This window comes from Cygnus olor, chromosome 4 (assembly GCF_009769625.2).
Source record: "Cygnus olor isolate bCygOlo1 chromosome 4, bCygOlo1.pri.v2, whole genome shotgun sequence".
Lineage (NCBI taxonomy): Eukaryota > Metazoa > Chordata > Aves > Anseriformes > Anatidae > Cygnus > Cygnus olor.
In genome coordinates this window covers 11,428,198-11,447,457 of record NC_049172.1, presented here as the reverse complement: position 1 = coordinate 11,447,457, position 19,260 = coordinate 11,428,198, and the positions used below count along the sequence as shown (strand labels likewise).

Below are 19,260 nucleotides of genomic sequence, written 5' to 3'. Positions count from 1 at the left end.
ACATCATCTGTGAAGGAGACTGCAAATTGGTAGTGGTTTGTTGCAGATTACCATAAAAGAATTTTGCAAAAGAGCACAAGGCTTTAAGCTTCATTAAGCAATTTAACTATTGATGAAAATATCCACAAGTTGTTTGAATGATCAAGGGGATTTTTAATTGCTTTTGAAAAAGAGTTTGATAGCAATTCTTCTGAAATAAATGAATTTCTCTAGAAATATGGGGTTGGGACTTGAAGGTGACATTGGAAATTGAAACACCAGTTCTCAAAGCACCATGAAACCATCATGTTCATGTGATTTTGGCTGACAGTACAACACTGTCAGCTCCCACGGTATACAAATGAGATGAGCACATACCTGCACATAATCTGTTCCACATTGGGCATGTCCCAGAACACTGGAAAGACTTTAAGGGAAGTTTAAAAGCCTATGTAGGGTTAGAGAATGTTAAATGAAAAAAAAATTGTACCGCTCAGGTTTAGAGGCAACATTTGATTCAGAATAGCTATCAGATAATAAAACATGAGAGAAGTAAAAACGTCTCATGTTTATATCTTTTTAATGTATGGAAAAGTATCCAGGCAACATAATAATTAAAATTACCACCTATAAAAACAGACACTAGACTGTACTTTTACTAAATGAGACTTTATACAAGACAACTTGATTGCAACTAATCCATCACTCTTCTGTACTCTTGTAGCCCAGTGTGTTAAAAACCTTGAAACGGTAATTCTTTAAAGAGCCTCACAATACCCTGCTAGCCTTCTGTAACCCATTATTAATGGTTTCATTCACTCTTAGGTTCTCCTTAGAGTGGAAAGTTCATTAGCACTACAGATAAATCTCTTTTGTCAAACAATTTACTCCAGCTGAGGAACCAGCCCTGATACTCTCATTCTTCATCCTGATTTTGGTATAAGCCAGATATCTGTTTGCTTGTTTTGTTCCTCCAGTTCCTTCACAGGAAGCAACGCAGCCTGAATTTTTCAACATGTGCTCTTGGAGAGAAAATAAGGTGTTACAAATCATCACTAAATTGTAAGTTCATTTTTAATGGGTTATATTTTATTTGCTTCAGTTGAACACTATTATTTACAGACAGAGTTAACAGAACACATCACAAAACAATAAAATTTCAACAGCTAATATTTATAAGTGCATAGTTCATGCTCAGTTACTTTTTTCTATATATAATACATACACATATATATAAAGCTCTCACAATAAGTCATCTCTGCACAGAAAGAATAGTCATTGGAAACAAATAAAAACTGTATCATAAACAATATCAAATTACTGACAGCCTATCAACAAAACATGTACAGAGTTAAAAATAAGCAGTAGACACTTAGGTGTTTTTATTTAGTATTTTCTTTTTAATTTTTAAACTTGAAGCCACAATATCCACAGCACAACAATGACCTTGCCAACCAGCTTTCATTTCAGCAGGAGGGAAATGCTGAAACAAGGTGGATGCAGTCACAGATACTCCAATCATTGCTGATGGAAGACTTCAAAAAACACTGTAAAAACTGTAAAAAAATTTTACGACTGGGCACATTGGAACTCAGCACTTGTACAGGATGTGACGTCTTTGTTAGTAGGTTTCAGGAGATACAAAGGAAGGAAAGGTCTCTCATGCTTCGGGTTCATAGTCTTGATACTCTTCCTAATGAGAAGAGCAGACATCAGTGCTACTATTTCAGATAAATACAACCTAACATATAACCTAACTTTTACTGCTTGTCCTAGTCATACTAGATAAAGTGAAAAAATATTATGGATTTTCATGTGATAAGGATATTGCCTTTTATTATTGTCACATCTTCCAGATACTCTGTCTTACAAACTGTGGTGTTTACAGAATAGGCTTTCACAGTGGTTAACGTACAATTCAATTACCAGAAAGACTCACAGCAATGAACTTGTGAGTAATTCTCAGCAGGCATAATGATCTAGGGAAGAAGGGGAACATTGGCTTTCTGTGTGTGAAGTCTACATATATAACTCTTCGGTATTTTTGTTTTTTAAATCCTGTTCATCTGAGTGGAAGCAAGCTGCTACACTTTATCTGGGATCCAGCAAAACACTTGGATGTGTGCTTCAACAACAAAGACCATGAATATCTGAATACATGCAACTGGGCTCTTATGTCTGCTTACAGTGAGTTACATGAACCTGTCACTGAAGAATCAGGACTGCAGGCTGTCTTACAAAGGGCCATTGTGAAACACTTCATGCCTTAAATGGTTTACTTAAACACCAGAGGCAGGTAAACCTTATCTCTGGCTGAACTGTTAACAGACATATTTCAGGCATGTTATCTGTACTGATACAGGACTTGACCCAGCACAGTCAGAATTACAGACGGATCTCTTCTGGTCCCTACTGATATTGCCTTGAGCTCATGAGGCCACTCACAGCAATTTGCTTGCCACAGATGGGAGGAGAAGAATCTTCGGGCTGAACAACAAACCAGGTGCCGCACATACTGATAAGAGCCAGTAAATCATTTAAACATGTGTTTAACTCCAGGTACTTGAGCAGCACCCATATTTTCAGGTATATTCATGGTGTTAAAGATCAAGCATGCTTTTAAATTTTACTCCATCTTGACCTAGATGTTTTATATTCCTAATTTTCAGACTAATCATAGAATCATTTAGATTAGAAAAGACCTCTAGGACAATCTAGCCCAACCTTTAACCTAGTACTGACAAGTCCACCAGTAAACCATGTTACTAAATTCAAAATCTACATGTTTGTTGTTGACCACCAGGGATGGTGACTCAGCTGCTTCCCTGAAAAGCCCATTCCAATGCTTCACAACCCTTTCAGTGAAGACATTTCTCCTAATATCCAACCTAAACCTCTCCTGGCACAACTTGAGGCCATTTCCCCTCGTCTTATCATTTGGTGCTTGGGAGAAGAAACCAAACCCCACCTTGCTACAACCTCCTTTAAAGTAATTGTATAAGGTCTCCCCTGAGCCTTCTCTTCGCCAAGCTAAACAACCCCAGCTCCCTCAGCCGTTCTTCATAAGACTTTTTCTCTAGACCCTTTACCAACTTGGTTGCCCTTCTTTGAACACGCTCCAGCACATCGATGTCTTTATTGTAGCAAGGGGTCCAAAACTCAATGCAGTATTCTATGTGCAGCCTCACCATAGCCAAGTACAGGGGAACAATCACTTCACTGGTCCTGTTGGCCACACTATTTCTGACACAAGCCAGGATGTTGTTGGCCTTCTTGGCCACCTGAGCACACAGACGGCTCATAGTCAGATGGCTATCAACAAATATCCTCAGGTCCTTTCCGCCAGGCAACTTTCCAGCCACTCTTCCCCCAACCTGTAGCATTCCATGGGGTTGCTGTACCCCAAGTGCAGGACCCGGCACCTCATACAGTTGGCCTTGGCCCATTGGTCCAGCCTATCCAGATCCTCCTCAGAGCCTTCCTGCTCTTGAGCAGATCAACACTCGTGCCTAACTTGGTATCATGTGCAAATTTACTGAGGGTGCACTCGATACTCTAGTCCAGATTACTGATAAAGACATTGAAGAGAAGTGGCCCCAATACTGAGCCCTGGGGGACTCCACTAGTGACTGGCCTCCAACTGGATTTAACTCCATTCACCACCAGTCTTTGGGCCTGGCCACCCAGACAGTTTTTAACCCAACAAAGCGTACACCTATCCAGGCCTTGAGCTGCCTGCTTCTTCAGGAGAATGCTGGGAATGGGAAACAGTGTCAAAAGCCTTACTAAAGTCTAGGTAGACAAGATCCACAGCCTTTTGCTCAGCCACTGAACGCTTCACCTTGTCATAGAAGGAGATCGGGTTCCTCAAGCAGGACCTGCCTCTGATAAAACCATGCTGACTGGGCCTGATTGCCTGGCTGTCCTGTAAGTGCTGTGAGATGGCACTCAAGAGAATCTGCTCCATGGGCTTCCCTGGCACTGAAATCAGACTGACAGGCCTGTAGTTTCTCAGATTCCCATTCTGGCCCTTCCTGTAGATGGGAGTCACATTTGTTAGCCTCCACTCAGCTGGGACCTCCCCTGATAGCCAGGACCACTAATAAATGCTGGAAAGCAGCTTGGTGAGCACTCCCACCAGCTCCCTCAGTACCCTCAGGTGGCCCCATACACTTGCATACATCTAAGTGGAGTAGCAGGTCGCTAACCACTTCCTTGTGGATTATGAGGGCTTCATTCTGCTCCACATCCCAATCTACCAGCTCAGGGGGCTGAATACCTGGAGAACAAGTGGTCTTGCTACTAAAGACTGAGGCAAAGAAGGCATTAAGTACCTCAGCCTTTTCCTCATCTTGTCACTATGTTTCCCACCACATCCAACACAGGATGGAGATTCTCCTTAGTCCACCTTTTCTTGTTTATATATTTATAAAATCATTTTTATTGTCTTTAATAGCAACACCCAGATTGAGCTCAAACTGGGCTTTGGCTTTTCTAATTTTCTCCCTGCACAGACTCATGACATCTTTGTAGTCCTCCTGAGTGGCCTGTCCCTTCTTCCAGAGGTTATAATTATCTGCACTACTATAAAACTGCCACTCCAACTACTGATGCATCACAGTGCCAGATACCATAGTAATGTTTTAGATAGCAGGATTGGGATTAGCTCAAGAAAAACAGTAATTTACTCCCATAATTGAATTAACCAAAGAGTGTAATAATTAAAAATCATGTTTTACAAAGCATGATGTCAAGAAATATATTGTACCAAAGAGTCTATGAAGACATAGAAGTTTTTCCCACATTCCCTAACAAACATAAGAAAAATATACAAATTTACTGTGGATTACTCAGAAAGTGAGGCACAAGTATTTCAAAACACAGACAATGTTTTCCCATTAAACTTTAAGGAATGGATTTTCCATTTCCCAGCACTGTACCTTGGAGAGATTTTGGCCAAAGAAATTGTTTCTTCTGTGGCCCTGCAGTTCACAGCACCAGTGTGTGCCACAGTAATGCCACTCAAGCATGTGGCTCCCCACCCTTGCTTTTCTCCTATGTGCATGCACAGCAAATACCACAACAGATTTACCTCTGGAGGCATTTCATAAGCCTCATTCTCAGGATCCACAGGAACATCTGCATTATTCACCATTCCTTCCTGCAGGAAACCTTCTTCATTCTACATTTAAAACAGAGAAGAAAAGTGTCAGACAAACTGCTCGCTTCGTCATTTATTCCAAAGCATGTCCTCCCCAAGCAGTGACTACTGACTGTAAAGGGATTTTACAAAGTATAGACAAAATCTCAAGAAATATGCACAGCAATAAAAACCCATAATGGATTTTGGATCCTAAGTGACCCCTCTCCTTGAGTCTGGACCTCTGTTCTGTAGCTCTGTTGTAAATTTTGCCTGCTTAAGTACCATCCTGATTTCCATTTAACTGAGTCAGTGCAGCTACTGTGGCTCAAGGATGTTGCCAGGGGTTGTGAAGAACTAGAGAACATCAACTCCAGAGAGATCTCCTCCAGCTTCCATGTGGGTGTCCATGTAAATGACTACCATTATCTTATCGTATAGCTGAAGTGCTGCTATCCCACTTCTCTCTTTCCACGGACAAGCCAAGAAGTCAATCTAAACAAAAGAATGATATTACCACTAAGTTAAACCCATCGCAAATGTGTTGGACAAGTCATAAAGCAAAACAAAACAAGCTTTTGCTCCTTAAGGGTAAATACAGTCCCACATAACTTGTTCAAGTTGGTTATCCCATTTATATCTGTTGGGGGAATTATTATCTAATTATTATCTAATTACTACTATCTAATCTAATAATCTATTATCTAATATTATATAATAATAATAATTATTATTATCTAGTTGGGGGAATAAAGTCACAGGTGTGCAAAAGTAATTGTAAGAGCAGGCAAAAAGAATTGGGTGGCATCAAGACAGAATGACACAGTAATTATATTAGATATTTTGTTATATTATAGACAGATCAATCACTCTCATAAACCATTGCTTATTTTCTAGTTTTACCATTATTTCAAAGTGGCTAAAGGAGGGAGAAGTATTCAGACTTCTGCATGCTGTGTTGTTTTTTTTTTTTTCTTACAGTTTTAGAACCTAGCCATATTGGGAAAAGTTTTTTTTTTTCCTTAATGAGTCACATTTTTATATGCTTTCTTACATCAATTAACATGTTACACTATGCAGTATTAGTATATGATATGAGGCACCACGTGATGCAAGACTTGTTACACTCTTCTCTAGGCATCTGTTAGTGACCATTATAGAAGTGCGTCTACATTCAATGGTAATTTTTACACAAACCTCTCAGAATTAATGGGATTACACAGGTGTAAGGACTAAATTGCTGAATAAAACTGTGTGTTTTCCTAGAACTGTATATACTGTTTATCATCTAAACCAAACACAAATTCTGAAGGAAAACAAAAAACCAAACAAAAACCATGCCAATTGGGCCAATTTCTGTAGTAGCTGTTAATGCAGAAGGTCATGGAGCAGAAACATGAGTTTTGCCTAGCATAAAGACTGCTGGAGTTAGTACTAAACTGTAAGAAAATTGATATGAAAACCAGAAGACTAGCTCAATGGCAGTTTTGTGACTACACTGAATTATTCCATTTGCCAGTCTAGACAGAAATGTACTAAAGAAAAACTATGAAACTTAGGAAGAAATTCACTGAAAAAAACCCTGCAGATGAGTACCATGGAAAGGAATATAAAATTAATGATCTTTAAGGTCCCTTCCAACCCAAACCACTCTATGATTCTATGATATTTCTATAAATTACTTGAAACAAGGGGACACATTCATAAAATGCTACATGAGACATCCTCAGTGATACACTGAGATTTCACACAACTAAACCAAATAATTCAGACTGAAGTTGAAAATGCTTAACACATGAACAAAATTTCTCCAAAATCATAGCTGAATTCAATCAATCCCTCTTTGCTCTTTTTAATACTTCCTCATCTTTATCTTTTCTTTTAGTTTTCTTTCTTTTATTAGCTTCTTTGTATAAGAATTTGTACATCCTAATAATAAGTGTTCAGTAGTAATAACAACCGTACAATACTAACATTCTGCAAACACAGGAAAAGGAGATAGGCCTTGCACATTTCCATTTCAGATACTTAGTACTGAACACATTTTATCCTGCACATTGTTCATACTTCAGATGTGACTTTAATGATTACCTCTCTTTCACACCCCCCATCTTTTCCTTGCCCCCCTATATAGCTTTTAGCAATGACTTTCATGCTTATTCTGATGTTCTGCTCCGTCTTTTTGCTGTTATTCCCTTTCACTATTTATTCTCAGCCTCACACTTCTGCTGTTCACTGTTTGCCACATATCAGCTCTTTCTGTGGTCTAACCAGGTAACCACAGTCATATTCCATTCCTCACTTGCTGTATCCTTCCATGCACTGACTGTGACTTTATCTGCCAGATACAAATCCTGTTCTTCCTTAGATCAGTCATATATTCACTTTGGCACTTGTGCATGTGCATGCACACACTACTTTCACCCTCATCATATGAGCCTATGATGTGCAGAATTTATTTCTATAGTGTGAATTCTTCTCTCTTGCTCTTACTACAGACTACTGTTATAATAGTGACACAGTATCAGTCAGCAGCTCTGCTGGAGTCTTATTTTCGTATCTGAGAAAAATTTCAATTGGTCATGCCTGTTTTTTGGGATAGAAGTATACAGTCTTTTGGTGAATTCCTCGAGTATACCTAAGTGAAAAAGATTACACATAGGACAAGTCACCAGTGTAATATAAAAGGTCCAGTATGAAGACATACATTGCTCCTAAATGGGACCAGACATCCTTTTTCCTTAAGAGGTAAACAGAATAGTCTGTGTGGGGTCAACACCTGGTATTCTGCTGAGCTCCCTCCACACAATGCCTGCTAATTAGTATTCTGCACTGCTCTGTGGCACAGTTAACATAGACAAATTCCACAATCGAAGGGACACTGATGAATAGAGCTGCTACTATCTTTATTTAGCCTTGTGTTTTCCAGGAGAACTAATATTTTTGGATGTTCACCATGACATGCAATTTCTCAGGCATGAAACTATCAGAAAAAAAGAGGCCCATTTACAGTTCTACCCTGGCTTATCAAAATGCTCAAACTCCTGAGATTATTTGATGTGCAATATTTAATTATCCTAGCTTTTAATCGCATTTTTAGAAGTGTTTTTGCCTGGTTACTTCTCTGAGAAGTAGAATTAATCCCTATCAGCTCTGGCTGAATTAGCTACATCATGTATGTGATGCAAATTTTAAAGCCGTTACAGTGCACCTCATCTAACGTATCAGCTCTAACGGCCTACAGCTCCTGTCTAGTGCTCACTCTTTTATTCCAAAATACTATTTCATTTCTGCTTCTCCCTATCATTAAAGAACAGCTTTGGCTAACAATCGGTACATCAAGTAAAACTGCTCAAAAATCAGCCTGGAGGTTGCATGAGGAAGAAAGAGTGAAGCTTAACGTTATCTGCAGCAGGAAAAAGCTTGCAGGCAGCAAGTAAAACCACCAGGACCATTAGTTATGATGAAACAAAAGATTTGCCAACAGAATTTCAAAAAAGAGCTTCAAAGCTCATATGCTATTTTTTATTTATTTATTTATTTATTTATTTTTATTTTGTTGTTGTTAGGAACCCCTGAGCTGCCCATCAGGGTTACAGAGACACAATGCCTAAAAAAGGCAGAATTTATCATCTTCCCAACTTCTTTTAGCAAGTACCAATGGCAAGTTCAGGATGGAGAATCCTTTAAGGCCTCAAATAAAAGAACCAACAGCACTAGTAAAATACAGTGATCACAACATCAGTATTTCTTTGAAATGAAGCAACTCACAAACCGTACCAAACCACCATGCCTTGGTGGCACCACTCTTTGCTTTGGAGCGGCTTGTTACCTTTGTCTAGTTGTAAACAGTAGCCCAAACACTACCCTTCATCTTGATGTTACTGCAGATCACACGAGAATGCTGTTACTCAATGTCACATTTGTTACATATAAAGTATAGCACAGATCACTACATCACAGTTTTAATGGCTGTTCTCTCTGCTTCTAACGTACAATTCCTCTAAAGTTAGAATATCATGAAGGTAAACAACCACCCCTAGTAACACAGACCCATTTAAGGAACACATTATATCATTATTTACTTCCATTAAAACAAAGAAATGCAATTTTACTTTCTCATGATCAATAATTCCATATCCTAATTTAGTTACAGAAGAGGAAAACCACCTTAGAGAACAATTTTTTTCTTATTATGAAAGATATTTTTCCCTTCAACCTGCCATCTCTTTTATTTTTTTTAAACCATATAGAAGGGTAATTCCAGAGGGAAAGCTTTTATTAGAAGATCTGAAAAGCTAAACATTAAATTTCTGAGAGATTAAGTCAGTTTTTAAATGGGGAGTTTGAGCTCTTTGGCAGGCAAAACACTTAAAAATGGAAAATTGCAAATCATGCAATAATCAAGGTGTTGAAAGGTGAAGTGAAGAGAGATGCTCGTCTCCTGAGGCTTCCCTGAAGAACAAGCAAGTGCCTGCCTGTATCTTGGTTTAAAACAAGGTCGCTCTGGGTGAGACTAGTACTTTTGCGTTCTCTAGTCTTGTGGTCTCAGACCCTAAATTACGGAATTAAGGATTCCAACCTTGACAAAGCTTTGTGATTATCAGACTTGGACAGCCCAAGACCTGCACACCATCAGGCAACCTAACCAGCCCTGTTTAAATTATAGGAGTATTTGACAACACTTCAGGCTTATCCTTTTCACCAGGAAAAAGAAAACAAATGGGTTTCTCTTATTTCATTGTTTTCAGTGAAAAATAGCAACCCATTCCTTCCCTTCACTCACTTTTTCACCTTACAAAACTCTTGGTAGAAGGGAAGAGACTGTTTAAGATGCTCTACTCATGGAAAACCGACCAAGCAATCTGCTTGTGCTACTATACTTCGGTCAGCACTGGGTACCAAAATGGTTCCCTACTGGAGTGTGCGTTTGATCTTCTCAGTGAAATGTCTTTGAATGCTGAATTATTTAAATCAGAAATAAATTATTTCACCTCAAGCCACAGACAAAAGCAACTTTAAAAGGAAGCAGTGTAATTGTAACCTAGCAGTAGTTCTATGCAGTGTAATTTACTATCTCTCTGGTTAGTAACACATTTTTCCTTTCCAATATGAATGCTAAAAAAGTCTTACAATCATAAATATTCTCATGATTACTGCGAAGTAATTCCTTCTGGAGTGGTTCCATATTCTGAGATAAGTAAAGCAGAGTATTTAAGTGTTAGGTCTTCAACTCTTTATACTGGCAAGAGGAGATCACCTTGGAAGTCAGTTCTACTAATCACCGAGGTGGGAAGGCACCTCTGGAGATCACCTAGTCCAGCCCTCTGCTCTGCTCACAGCAGGGTTACTTACAGCAGCCTGCTCAGGAACATGTCCAGTCAGGTTTTGACCATCCTCCCCACAATCTCACTGGGTATTGCGGTCCAGCATTTGACCACTCTTGCAGTGAAGCATCTTTCCCTTATGTTTAAATGGAGTTTCCTTCATTTCAGTTAGTGCTGACTGTGCCCCCTGTCATTTCACTGGGCATTGCCTAAGAGTCTGGTTCAATCATCTTTACCACCACCCCCATCAGGTATAAATATACACTGTAAGCTTCCCACCCCAAAATGTTCACGTTCATGTTATTTAACACATGCTGGTTTTCTGTCTGTTCTTATGAAACAGACTGTTCTTATATTCTTATGAAACTTCCCATGCAGATAACGTGGGAGGATTATTTCTCTAGCAGAAAGCTCTACTGTCCACAAACCATTATATACATAAAAATAAGGCAAACAATAAGGTCTTTTCCCCAAACAGCTAACAAATTAAAGTAAAATAATAAATCATAATTATTTTAAAGAAAATAGAATATTATAAACTCATTAGCTCTGGTCACATCACATCACTTGCCAGTCTGTTATTGAGTATTTTATAAATAATGGTTAGTTGTGAACTAAAAGGCTCTATGGAGAAGGCAGTGAACAAGAATAGGTAAGAAACTGTTTTACAAGGTAATTTTGGTATGGCTCTTTTGTAAAGGCCTTTAAAGTCCATTATGTAAAGATCTTTGAAAACCTCACTGAAACATCCCACGCAGAGCACTGTTGATGCAGTCCGGACATTTGTGCATATGGATCAGGTGCAAACTGGTAGGCTCAAAATAAAAATAAGACTGTAAAAAAATAAATAAATTACATCCAGTAGCATTATTACATTGCAAATTTCTGTGTAGTGCTAAATTGGTGTAAGGCAAGTATTGCCCTGTACTATATTTCCAGAGCCTGTGCACATCAAGGACAGAACTGTCACAGAGGTGGGGGGGGATGTGATACTTGGTGGGCAAGGTTAACAGCTGTTAACTTGGTTAACAACTAAAGCTGTTAGTCTTGTGTCTGTTACCATATCCCAAACATACAAATAGGCAGGGCTGCCTAAAGTCCTTACCACATGTAACTGAATATCCCTCCCACCTGACTAAGCCCATTTCATTTTGATATTACGCACTCTGCAAGAACTTCCCTCATATAACCATCAACATATGGCTGAGCTTGCAGAAAAATTTGGGGATTCCTGATTAAAAGATTACCTTTTGTACAGCCTCGGTGCAGCTATTTTGCCTGCTGTCCAATTTAATTTCTTACTACAAGCTGAACTGCAATTTGCTCTGCCAGTGGGATTAAAATTCCTGTTTGAAATGAAAAATCATGTGTACTCTTTCTTCCCCACCAAATGTCAAGATACTTTTGGGGCTAGATACTGAAGCTAAGAGAACAAGTAACTGCCTTTTCCATGTGGCAACTTATCTTTTATAGGTATTTTGAACATAAAGCCCAACTTACCCAAAAGGGAGAAAAATCCTCGAACAAAACAGAAAATCCCAAACAACGTGCAAAAGAAAGAGGTGCCAAAATGGCCTTGATTTATTTGGTTTCCTAGTCCTAATGTATTCATTATGTGGGGCTGTTTGGTTATAACTGAGTTGTCAGGTCAGTTTAGGATGCCCTCAAGCTCCTGCTCACTCACTGAAACAGCCAGTGCCTCCCCTCCTGCCTGTGGCTGGAAGCCTCAGCTGGGAATGAAAAAGCACTAGCAGCAGTCTAGTGATTTTATTCCAGTGATAGGGAGACACAGAGAACAAACATACCTGTGCACTGCCTAGAAAAAAAAAAATGCTTTTAATTATCCCTACACTAAACACCTATGTAAATAAAATTTCAGGAAAGCACTATAGCTTACATGCAGCATGAGTGTGAAGGAATCTAGCTGTCCTCGTTTATGACTCAGAATGTTAATAGTGAAATGGGGCTACTGTTTTCTTCCTTAAATAGAGAGTGTAAGTGAAGAAGAGGCATTTAATTAAACAAATAAATGTCAGAGCAACAGCAGAAGTCCAAGAAAATGCTATCATAGTGCCTGCAAGTGCTACAGGCTGCATTTAGATTCATGTTCTTATGCCCTCCAGTTGCTAATGACAAAGAAGTGAAAAGGATAAAGACTGAGGCCTATGGACAGAGGAAGAAATGTGATGACTGTCTAAATGCCTGCAGTTACATGTCCATTGTGGTGTCTGCAAGTGAGTACAAATAGTTTCTGTTTACAAAAATTTATGAACTGTTGTAAATTTCTAAAAAAAATAAAAATAAAATAAAAAAATATTAATACAATACAGAATGTGTATATTTTTATTGCCTTAAAAATTCCCCATTTAGCATTACTTGTAAAGATGAGATTGAATTCAGTTCAGAGTACTACACAAACATTTTTGTGAGCAATCAACTTTCCTAAAACCCATATTCATGTTTTGCATTAGCCAGGCCAGTAAAATTACCTAGTTAGAGCTGCTGTTACTTTTGTTATTCATTGATAAATGTATGTAGTTTACAGGTCATACTAGCAAGTGGCATACATTTGAAAGTCACGGACACATGCATTAATTACTGGTGATGTGAAATAATAAATTGCATAGGGGCTGGGTCGATGTGCCATCCATACTGCACGTAAATGCATCAAGAACACACGATCCTCCCACCTTCACCCTTTTCAGCTTTGTAACATTGAAAACTCCACTGAAAACATTGAACATGGACACTGAAAAATCCACAGCCAGGGAAAGAAAAAGCTAGGGCTCATCCCATCTAATTGTGAAGTACCAGTAACGATACATGCTAGCTAAACATCAAGTCAGGGGGCAGGCTGCCAAAAAGCTCTGAACTCTCCCAGCTGCAAGGCAAAACCAAAGCCTTTACTGAAGAGGGATGAGAGACTTGAATTTTGGAAAAGAGCCAACTTGTGTTCATCCTCACAATGAAAAGAAAAAAGTGTGGTGCAGGAACACAGACAAGTCAGCTAAGTGCCCAAATAAATAAAATACCCAAATAAACACAAAACTTTTTGAAACCAGCTAGAGAAAACAGGGAAACGGATTCAAGCCAAAATCAAAACAAACCATGACAAACTATTTTTTTTTTTCTCCTGGGTCAGTGCAACTCTCCTCATGGATGTCAGATAACTTTAATTTACTACAGGCTTTGCTGTGTCACACTTGACATTCTTCTGAACAAGGTAGAGAAGCATAGGTCAATAAAAACATTTTAGGGTGACTGTAAGTAGCCTTGTTGATACTGGACATTATTCAAGCAGATCATTCCCAAAATGGAAGTCTCTATCAGGTAAAATTTCACAGACACCAGACACACAGTTCAGTAACACCAATAACTTCATTAAGGATTTGGAAGAAGGACCAAAGATGGTATGTTTGTCCTTCAGCATAATAGAGGGAAAATTAATAGCCTGAATTTATTTTTGTTATTCTTATTACAATTCAAAGTGAGCAGAACAAAACTGAATAAGTGACTGAAATAAATAAGATGCAGCTCAATGGGAAAAAGTGTTAAGATACTGCATTTAGGCACTCAACAAATCAAAGAAGATGGGCAAATAGTGCACGGAAATGAATTACAACATCAAATAATAACATGAGCCAGTGATGTCGTGCTATTAAAAGAAATGCGGACCATTCTTTTACGTTTTAACAAGGCCTGTGAGGTAATTGGCTTGGTCAATTGCAAGCATGCCTTCTCCTGAATCCAGACTTCAGTCTACACAATGCATGTTAAAAAGGATGTTGGGAGATCCTAAAGGAGAACAGCAGGAATTATTATGTCCTAAGATAGAGAGGAGAGATGAAGAGACCTGTCAGGAATGTGTAAGTGAACTTATAGGCTCGTATAATCCTAAAGCAATCACCTTAATTAGAAGTCTTTAAGAACAGACTGTCCCTACATCTTGCAGGAGCTCCATGGGATTATCCAAACACATCTGACCTCTACTGCAGTGAAGGAGTGTCTGATTCGTACGAACCTATCATCAAGAACGACCTCCCAGTATGATACCTGAGCTTTGCCTTCATTAAATAAAAACAGAACATAATGGTAAATAACATTGATTGATCATGTTAAGTTAGCCAATGACTTTGCAGTCAACATAGAAATAAGCAATCATGTTCAGATGTGGCTTCACTGTTGATGTTAATAAAGACGATTTAAAATAGCATGGTCCTACTCAATGCTTCAAAGTTACTATATTTTATTTAAGACTACATGAAGATCATAATCACTTTCCAAAATAATATAAATTTTTAGTGCAGATAAATTCCAAAAGTCATTGTACAGGCTACTTAAGTATACATTCTCCTTCCTGATAGAAAAATTTAGATGAGGAAAATAAGTTCACTCTAAAAAAGTTCTCACCTCATGTAAATAGTTCATCCAGTTTTGTATTACCTGAAAGAACAATCTCCAAAACATAATAATTTCTCTTATTAGAAAAAAATCCCCTATACAGAGCTGCAGGAACAGCAACGCTCTAGCATCATGAACAGAACTAGTTCTGACACCGTTAGACGTAGCCCCAGAGACAGCACACATTTCAGTTCTGTATCACATCTTATGTGAATGTAATCACCAAGCAATAAAATAACATGTAATCTTTGTAGGTCCCTTCCAAACGAAACCGTTGTATTCTATTCTAATTTCAATTGTTTCCAAACTGCCTACTAAAAAATGCAATTTAAACAACAAAATATAAATAAGTAGAAATGTACACACATACAGGCACACATATGCACATGTATGTGTTCATGAGTGCAGGCAGAGAGATTAATAAAATCCCATTTGCTTTTCATCTAACCAAACCTTTCCAAAAAGCAAAACATTGTAAATGTAGGGTCAGATTCTGATGCATTTATGCATGTCACATGGTACTTCATTCCAGGAGGGTAGGGTATGAGTGGATAAACTAATCCAACAAGCATGCACTCATTTGCTTTTACTCTCCAGCATATTGAGCTGTGGGTTGACAGGAGAGTTAGTGGCAGCACGGTCACATTCAGAGGCTGTAACTGATGGGCAGGACGTGCTGCTAGTGAAATAGTTAACTCTCAGCTATTAGCAGTGAGCATCTCTCTTCAAAGTGTTCCTTCAATTCCAACATATTACAGCACTTTACTAGCTGGGGAATTTTAAAATGCTTTATCTAAGGAAGAAATAAGCAATTGCTCTGAAAAATACCTGCAGCAATTATTTGAACTATAAAGATTTTGGGTGTATTTCCTGCAATTGTGATCTATTCAGCTGCAGATCAAACACTACAAATGACTAGAAAGTCAGGATGCATTTTAAAATTTAGATTCCTGAAGTATCCCTCTTCATGTGGAAGCAAGCATGTAACTAACTATTCAGATCTCTCACTTGCATTGGGAAAGATTACTTCTTAGTTCACTGGCATGAAACACAAACTTAAACTAAACTTTTAATTTTTCTCCTGTAAAAGGGGAATAATTCCTTTTAGCTAAGTGGAAGGAATTATTTAATAAAGCCATAGAAGGCAAGGAGAATATTACAGGACTAGTTCCTAAATATATGATACTTGAGTATCTGTGGTTTCTTTCCCTCCTCCTTGGAATTTGGTACTGTTACCATTGCTTTTCCTTTTGGCTTAGAAGGAAAGATCAGACTGAAGTCTCCTGTCCTCTAGACTGTGTGAGAATGGAGTTCAAGGCAAAATTATGACTCTGTTTTCAGACATCTGCTGTTCTGAAAGTGATACATACCACACAAACCTTTACTACTTCTTTATATATAGAAAATCACCAGAGTGCAAGTTTGGAAGGGGCTTGAGTCACCTAAGTCTCTGCTTTAGGCAGGTTCAGCTTTCCCTAAATCATTCCCAGCAGATGTTTGGGAAAAGCTGACTTAAAAGCCTCCTGTGACAAAAGTTCCACAGCATGGCCAGGCAGTCTATTCCTGCACTTAATTGCTGTTAGCATTAGTGTCTTACCTGGTGCCCAACCTCAATCTCCTTCACAGCCATTTAGTGTTAGTATTTCTAGTCCTATTCCACTGGGCACAATCCCCTTTCTCTCCATAGCAGCTGTCTGATACAGGACAGACCATTATCCTGACTCCTTTCAGTCTCCTTTTCCCTGGACTAAACAACCTGCTTCTGTTCATACAAAACAGTTTGCTGATCTGTTGTGTATCCACCGCCCTGTATCTCCGTTGCTTGTTTCAGAGTCACACGTAAGGTACCTCTTGCTATAGTAAGGATGTGGCTGCTTGGTGTTTGGAGTGGAGTCTAGTAGGTCAGAGAGGCAGTCATTGGGCTGCTACAGGAAAAGGAGGCCAAGCCCCAGTGGGGTATAAAGCAGGAAAGACACCTTAACTAATGTGGGCTGATGATCTCCTCAGCCACAGATGTAACTTCATAGGGGAATTGTTACTGCAACATTTTTACCGCAAAGAATCTTCTACTGATAAACTGTCAAATATTTGAAATTAAAATGCAGACCTGCTCTTAAGGGATCAAAACAAAAAACAAACAAACAAACAACAACAAAAAAAACCAACCAACCAACAAACAAACACGGAAAATCAGTTGTCAGAATTGTTTTTTTTTCCCTCTGGTCCTTCTTTATTAATAACCACAGTAGTTCACCAAAGTTTTGCCTGTTAGGCAGAGGTCTGCTGTCTGCACTGGGAAGGAACTGGAGTCACAGTGTTGTGACACAGCAAAATGATCACCATAAACTGCCACAATTCACAAGTGTGAGTTGGTACCACAGCCACAAGGAGCATAACAAAAGCGAAATACCCTCTTCTTCACAGATGACTTTATGGCTTGAGAGATGGGACTCTAACTATGTTAGAGGCATTGCCCCACTAATATTTAAGCATATGGGAGGAAAAAATTGTGCATATTCACCGTACAGGTAATATTCAAAAAGCAGTTGAGGTGAAGTATTCATTCTGTCCACTACATCCAGAAAAACAGAAAACAGACAAACAAACAAACATTTATGTCTGGAAATTCTGAATGAAATATTACTAGCATAGCAATTGTACTCATTTTACCCTCAACTTTAGACTATTCATATATAGAAAAAATAAATAAACCAGACCACTTTTCTTCAAATTGTAAGTCGTTTACCAGTTATTTATAGAAGTTCAGTTGAAGTAGAGAAAGAACAATTTTATGTATGTCATGCCAATGAGAATAATTATCAAAGTTTATTTCGTTTTAATGAAGGGATTCAGTTAAAACACCAAGGAGGAGCTGAAAGAACATACAGTTCACAAGCAGCAAATTATAGTTGCTACGGTTCTTTCTCCTACAATTCACATTTGCAGTTCCTGCAATCAACATTGATATGCTACCCAGAGCAATACAACATTTTCAGCATTTAGGTTCTCACTGTCACAGAGCTCTTTCGTATTTTACAGCTTTACAGAGATTTTCAGCACTGAGGATGATGCAAAAAGGCTGCCCGGACTGGTCCATGCTTCAGAAAAAGATGGTGTGTTTCTGACATGGCTCCTTGCAGTTTGTAAACAACACAAGAACCTATCTGCTACCACTTATAGAGACACTCCTCTATGCACACTCTTTTTGGTGAGCATTTAGATATGAACAAGAGCCAGATCTTGAGAATCACTCATGCAGATCTCAACATGAACAATGCACTTGCATGATTACCACAGCTGGATGCTGAAGCGTTTGCAAATGCTCAAGCTATATCATCAGTTAGATGCCCAGCTGGTCAATTTATGCACAAATGCCATTTTAAAAACGAGCCAAGTTAGAAAATAATTAGGTGGAATACAAAGCTAAAAGTAAATGTAGTTTGCCATGAACAAAAAAACTAAATAACATTTGGCAGTACGATATATCATCTTTTAATCATGATTTCCAAATTATTCATCTCTATTTTGTTCCAGTTGTCTATGAAAAATGTTTGAGCTCTCCCCTCATGGAGATACTTCAACAGCTGTCAATAAAGTATGGTAATTTTTGCAGAAGTTTAGCACGAAGCTAGTTGATGTGTTTACTATTTCATAAAAAAACGTTTTTCAACAGGCAGATTCAACAAGAAACCATACTACTGAAAATAACGATGAATGGCATCTTGGCCTGCATCAGAAATAGTGGGGCCAACAGGACCAGGTAAGTGATTGTCCCCCTGTACTTGCCTCTGGTGAGGCTGCACCTAGAACACCAAATTCAGTTTTGGGCCCCTCACCACAAGGATACTGAATTGCTGAAGTGTGTCAGGAGAAGGGCAACAAAGCTGGTGAAGGGTCTAGAGAAAAAATCTTAAGAGGAGTGGTTGAGGGAGCTGAGGTTGTTTTATTATTCGGTGTACTCTTTGCAACAATGACAACAAATGTATATTGTATTTTAGCATTCTGATAAGTGAAGCCTAAAATAATGTTGGCAGTTAAAGCTTAAAAGCTGATCTACTTGAACTTGAATTATTTTTACTCATTTAAGTTCATATAAGCCCTGATTTAACAAAAGACTTTTAAGCATATACTTAAGCAAATAGCGAGCTTCCATGAGAGTGAAAGATTTTATGTAGGCTTAATGCCAAAATAACTCCATAGTAAATCAAGAACTAACTGAAGAAACCTGAAGTATTTCATGTGCCAGAAATCATACCGCTTAATATAAGCTACGATTTCTTTGAAATCTGATGCCTATCACTTTTATCCAGTGAGACAGACAGGCTCAGCATTTATCCATCGATCTGTAATTCCTTAATGAAATCAGTGATAAGAGAGCTTTTCTACTGCATCCTCTATACAATAGAAGCTTAA

The 19,260-nt window shown here is 38.4% G+C and overlaps 1 protein-coding gene across 1 annotated transcript in view; it reads right to left on the bottom strand.

Moving 5' to 3' along the window:
- Positions 1-619: 619 nt before the first annotated feature.
- Positions 620-19,260, bottom strand: part of SNCA (synuclein alpha) — a 70,083-nt gene continuing 51,442 nt past the window's right edge. Inside the window, exons 5-6 of the mRNA XM_040556414.1 lie at positions 5,072-5,161; positions 620-1,672 (exon numbers count right to left, since the gene is read on the bottom strand). Coding sequence (XP_040412348.1) covers positions 1,640-1,672; positions 5,072-5,161 — 123 coding nt within the window. The 3' untranslated portion in view covers positions 620-1,639. The remainder of the gene's footprint in view (positions 1,673-5,071; positions 5,162-19,260) is intronic.